Source organism: Zea mays, chromosome 2, assembly GCF_902167145.1.
Source record: "Zea mays cultivar B73 chromosome 2, Zm-B73-REFERENCE-NAM-5.0, whole genome shotgun sequence".
Taxonomy (NCBI): domain Eukaryota; kingdom Viridiplantae; phylum Streptophyta; class Magnoliopsida; order Poales; family Poaceae; genus Zea; species Zea mays.
In genome coordinates this window covers 176,916,374-176,919,400 of record NC_050097.1, presented here as the reverse complement: position 1 = coordinate 176,919,400, position 3,027 = coordinate 176,916,374, and the positions used below count along the sequence as shown (strand labels likewise).

The 3,027-nt window shown below is 44.6% G+C and overlaps 1 protein-coding gene across 1 annotated transcript; it reads right to left on the bottom strand.

Moving 5' to 3' along the window:
* Positions 1-971: 971 nt before the first annotated feature.
* On the bottom strand, positions 972-2,774 carry LOC103647339 (protein argonaute MEL1). The gene is made up of 9 exons (XM_020549062.1): positions 2,605-2,774; positions 2,237-2,486; positions 2,063-2,166; positions 1,930-1,992; positions 1,645-1,844; positions 1,351-1,424; positions 1,189-1,283; positions 1,075-1,106; positions 972-994 (listed from the first exon to the last, which is right to left on the bottom strand). The coding sequence occupies exons 1-9, from the start codon at positions 2,772-2,774 to the stop codon at positions 972-974; spliced, it is 1,011 nt and encodes a 336-aa protein (XP_020404651.1).
* Positions 2,775-3,027: the final 253 nt, after the last annotated feature.

Below are 3,027 nucleotides of genomic sequence, written 5' to 3'. Positions count from 1 at the left end.
AAAAAGTTCCAACTCTGAAATAATCTTAAGCATCTGCAAGTGTTTAACGTGGTAGGAAATGCGACAGAGAAGATATAAAAAGAAACTGCCAACGATATACAACTATTATCATTATTATTCCCTATACTGGAATGAGCCGCTATATACTGGAATGAGCTGCTATGTACTGGAATACAAGCACTGATAATAAACTGTACGCAGCAACTATGTACTGGAATGGGTTGCTTTTTAAACAAGTTTAGGGGGGAGGGTTGGTAGCAGCAAAATAGGCTGAGGCTTTGTTCTGCAACTGCAATGGACAACAAATCAATAACCGGGTATGCAAAAAAATGGGGATGAAAGGATACGAGGTGTCTCAACTTTTGGTAAGTTTGATACATGCATGTATTGTTTCCATTTTGCATTTGTACGGCTGGTCCTCAACAATCATCTTATCCTAGCCGAATCATTGGCCCTAGCAGCTGCCTGCTTGTAGCTAAATCACTGGAAGAGTAAGAAGTACAAGAAGGGAAAATGTAGGTACAGAAAAAAACATGGTCTATTCTATTATGGGGAACTGCTACTATGCATCACAAACTGAAATCATGATCACTGTAAATGAAAAACTGGTAGCACAAGCACCAGGAATTTAGAATAGTGAAGTAAGTTTATGGTATTCGAAGAGAAAATTTGTTCATGGTATTTAAGAATGAAGAGATATAGGAGTTGAAATGTGATTCAACTTTATTTATTTAGCATCAAAGTCTGGGCCATTTCTTTTGAATGGTTTTTGTCTCAGTTCATCAATCTCAGACAGGTGGTACATGAAGACTAAAAAGTAAGCAAAAATCTAGACAGAAAAGGTATAGGTCAAACAAACAAGAAACATTTCAGAAAAAAAGCTATGGCACTTTCAGTCACACAAATAGAAGCATCAGCCTAAACAGAAAAAAGACATGGTCTATTCTATTATGGGGAACTGCTACAATGCATCACAGACTGAAAGCCAGGATCACTGTAACCAATAAGAAATGAAGCAACAATACACTTGACTAATCACACAAAGAACTTGGTGAAACTGGCATATAGACTTACCAACTGAGACAGCGCGTGTGCATCGTGCGTATCTGCATTTGCAAAACAACAAAAAAAACTTGAGTTCAGATGGCAGCAAATATATATTGGGGATCAGGATCAAGCTAAGCTTACGTGTAGCACAGGCTGTTTGTAAGTATCTGCAGCCCATCAGCCGAGAAACAGTTTTCATCGTAGAGGACATGATAGTGTATTGGCCTGCTGGTTCCCTGGAGAAACGAATCTTCATTCAGAGGGACGAATATAACACACTATCAAGTACCTGCTAAAACATACCTGAATTCCAGCATGGCTACAAAGGTAGAAATCAAACTCCCGCGGATGACAAATCTCGGTATCAACCACAGTTCCTGTGTATTTTAACAGGAAGAAAAGAGTCACAAATTACAGCCAACATGCATGTATGTGTTCAAAATAGTATCATGCTTGTGTTAGAAGTGGAGATCTCCCAAAGATACAGTATGGCTAATGTGGCGGTTGTCATTAAACCAACCAGGGTCCAATCTCAGTGACAAGCAAATGTTAATGCTAAGGTTGTCATTAAACAAGGATGAACATCACGGTACTAACCAGGAAGAATGTTCCCACTTCTGTCAGTAACATCTCTCCTTCCATGAACTCCAGGGAAGAGCCTTGTGTGGTGCCTTTTCTGTATTACGACAAATGTCACTGGGGGTAGATACCCATCTTCCAGAGAGGCACAAGCCTTCCTTATCGCGTCCATTTCAAGGATCAAAACATGGTTGAATTGTCCTTCACTTATTCCATCCCTAAATAAACAAAACAAAAGCAAAGGAAGTCACGAAATGAAGGCTTCATCCAAGAGTTATCTAGATAGTTAAGTCAAGCACATACCTGTAAAATATAATCCTTTTGGGCTTTTTGCCAGTCCTCTTATAGAACGAAATCAGCAACTCCCTGCAGAGCATAATTACGTGGCACCTTAGTTTCATTCACAGCTTTTGTGAACACAGAGGATATAAATTACCTTATCATTCCGTCGAGATTTTGTATAATCTCTTCCATGTGTGCTTGTGCCGAGACCAGAGCTTTATATGTTGTGACTTGTGGCCAGTCCATGGATGCAACCACCTGCAAGGTTATACCATCTATTCCATTACTTTATGCTCAAATGTGGAGTGAAAAATTACTTCTAAATTACCACTGCATTTGAATGACACAGTTGTAACAGAGAACAAGAAACTGACAGCTCCAACAGAAGCCCCGCTACGGCGGCGGTGAGCAGGAGGAGGGGAGCAGCGGCAATGACATTGCATGGCGAGCAATGACTGCTACCTTGTCGAGCTGAGCTAGTGTTGTGCTGGGTGTGTGCTGTGAAGCAGAGCAGGCAGCTCACGGAGTCACTGGAGATCTGGCTCCCATCTGCAATGACGACGAGTCCGAGTCCTCCTCTGCGACACGATCCCCAACACCTGGTCCAGCAACGCTCACCTCCCGCCCCTGCCGCTACCGCCCCTCAGATCTAGATCGCACCTGTCCCCGCTGCAAGAGCCGTACCACAACATCTACGATGGCAGAGTCGAGTCAGAGTCGTGGCCGTCCTTCGACATCTGTGATGACGGCGGAGAGTCGGAGTCGGGCCCGTCCTTTGACATCTGCGACGACGGCGGCTCCCACCTGTCCGGCATGCGAGACACGAAGGAGGAGGAGGAGGAGAAGGGTGAGCCAGAGGACGTCATGGGTGGGGGGATCTAGGGAGGGGAGGCGCGGTGGGGGTGGAGGACGACTGGGGACTGGGGAGTGCGAGGGGCAGGCGACTTTGCCACACGGAAAAGGGAGAGGCGGACGTGATGAAGCTCAAGCTCAACGCGCGGCTAATGGAAATTTCGGGTCCGAGCGTAGGGCAAGCGTCAACACATGATCGGTTGAAGACGCGTCGAACGCGGAGAGCGTCCCAAACCTGAGCGGCTATTTTCTAAAATTTACACTATT

What these genes read in the sequence shown, in the direction of transcription:
- LOC103647339 (XM_020549062.1), bottom strand. Translation starts at nt 2,774, where the DNA reads ATGACGTCCTCTGGCTCACCCTTCTCCTCCTCCTCCTCCTTCGTGTCT. An exon ending in TGTGTCATTCAAATGCAGTG is followed by an intron (nt 2,167 to 2,236) that starts GTAATTTAGAAG and finishes ATAACCTTGCAG; the next exon opens with GTGGTTGCATCCATGGACTG. An exon ending in AAAAGGATTATATTTTACAG is followed by an intron (nt 1,845 to 1,929) that starts GTATGTGCTTGA and finishes TTGTTTATTTAG; the next exon opens with GGATGGAATAAGTGAAGGAC.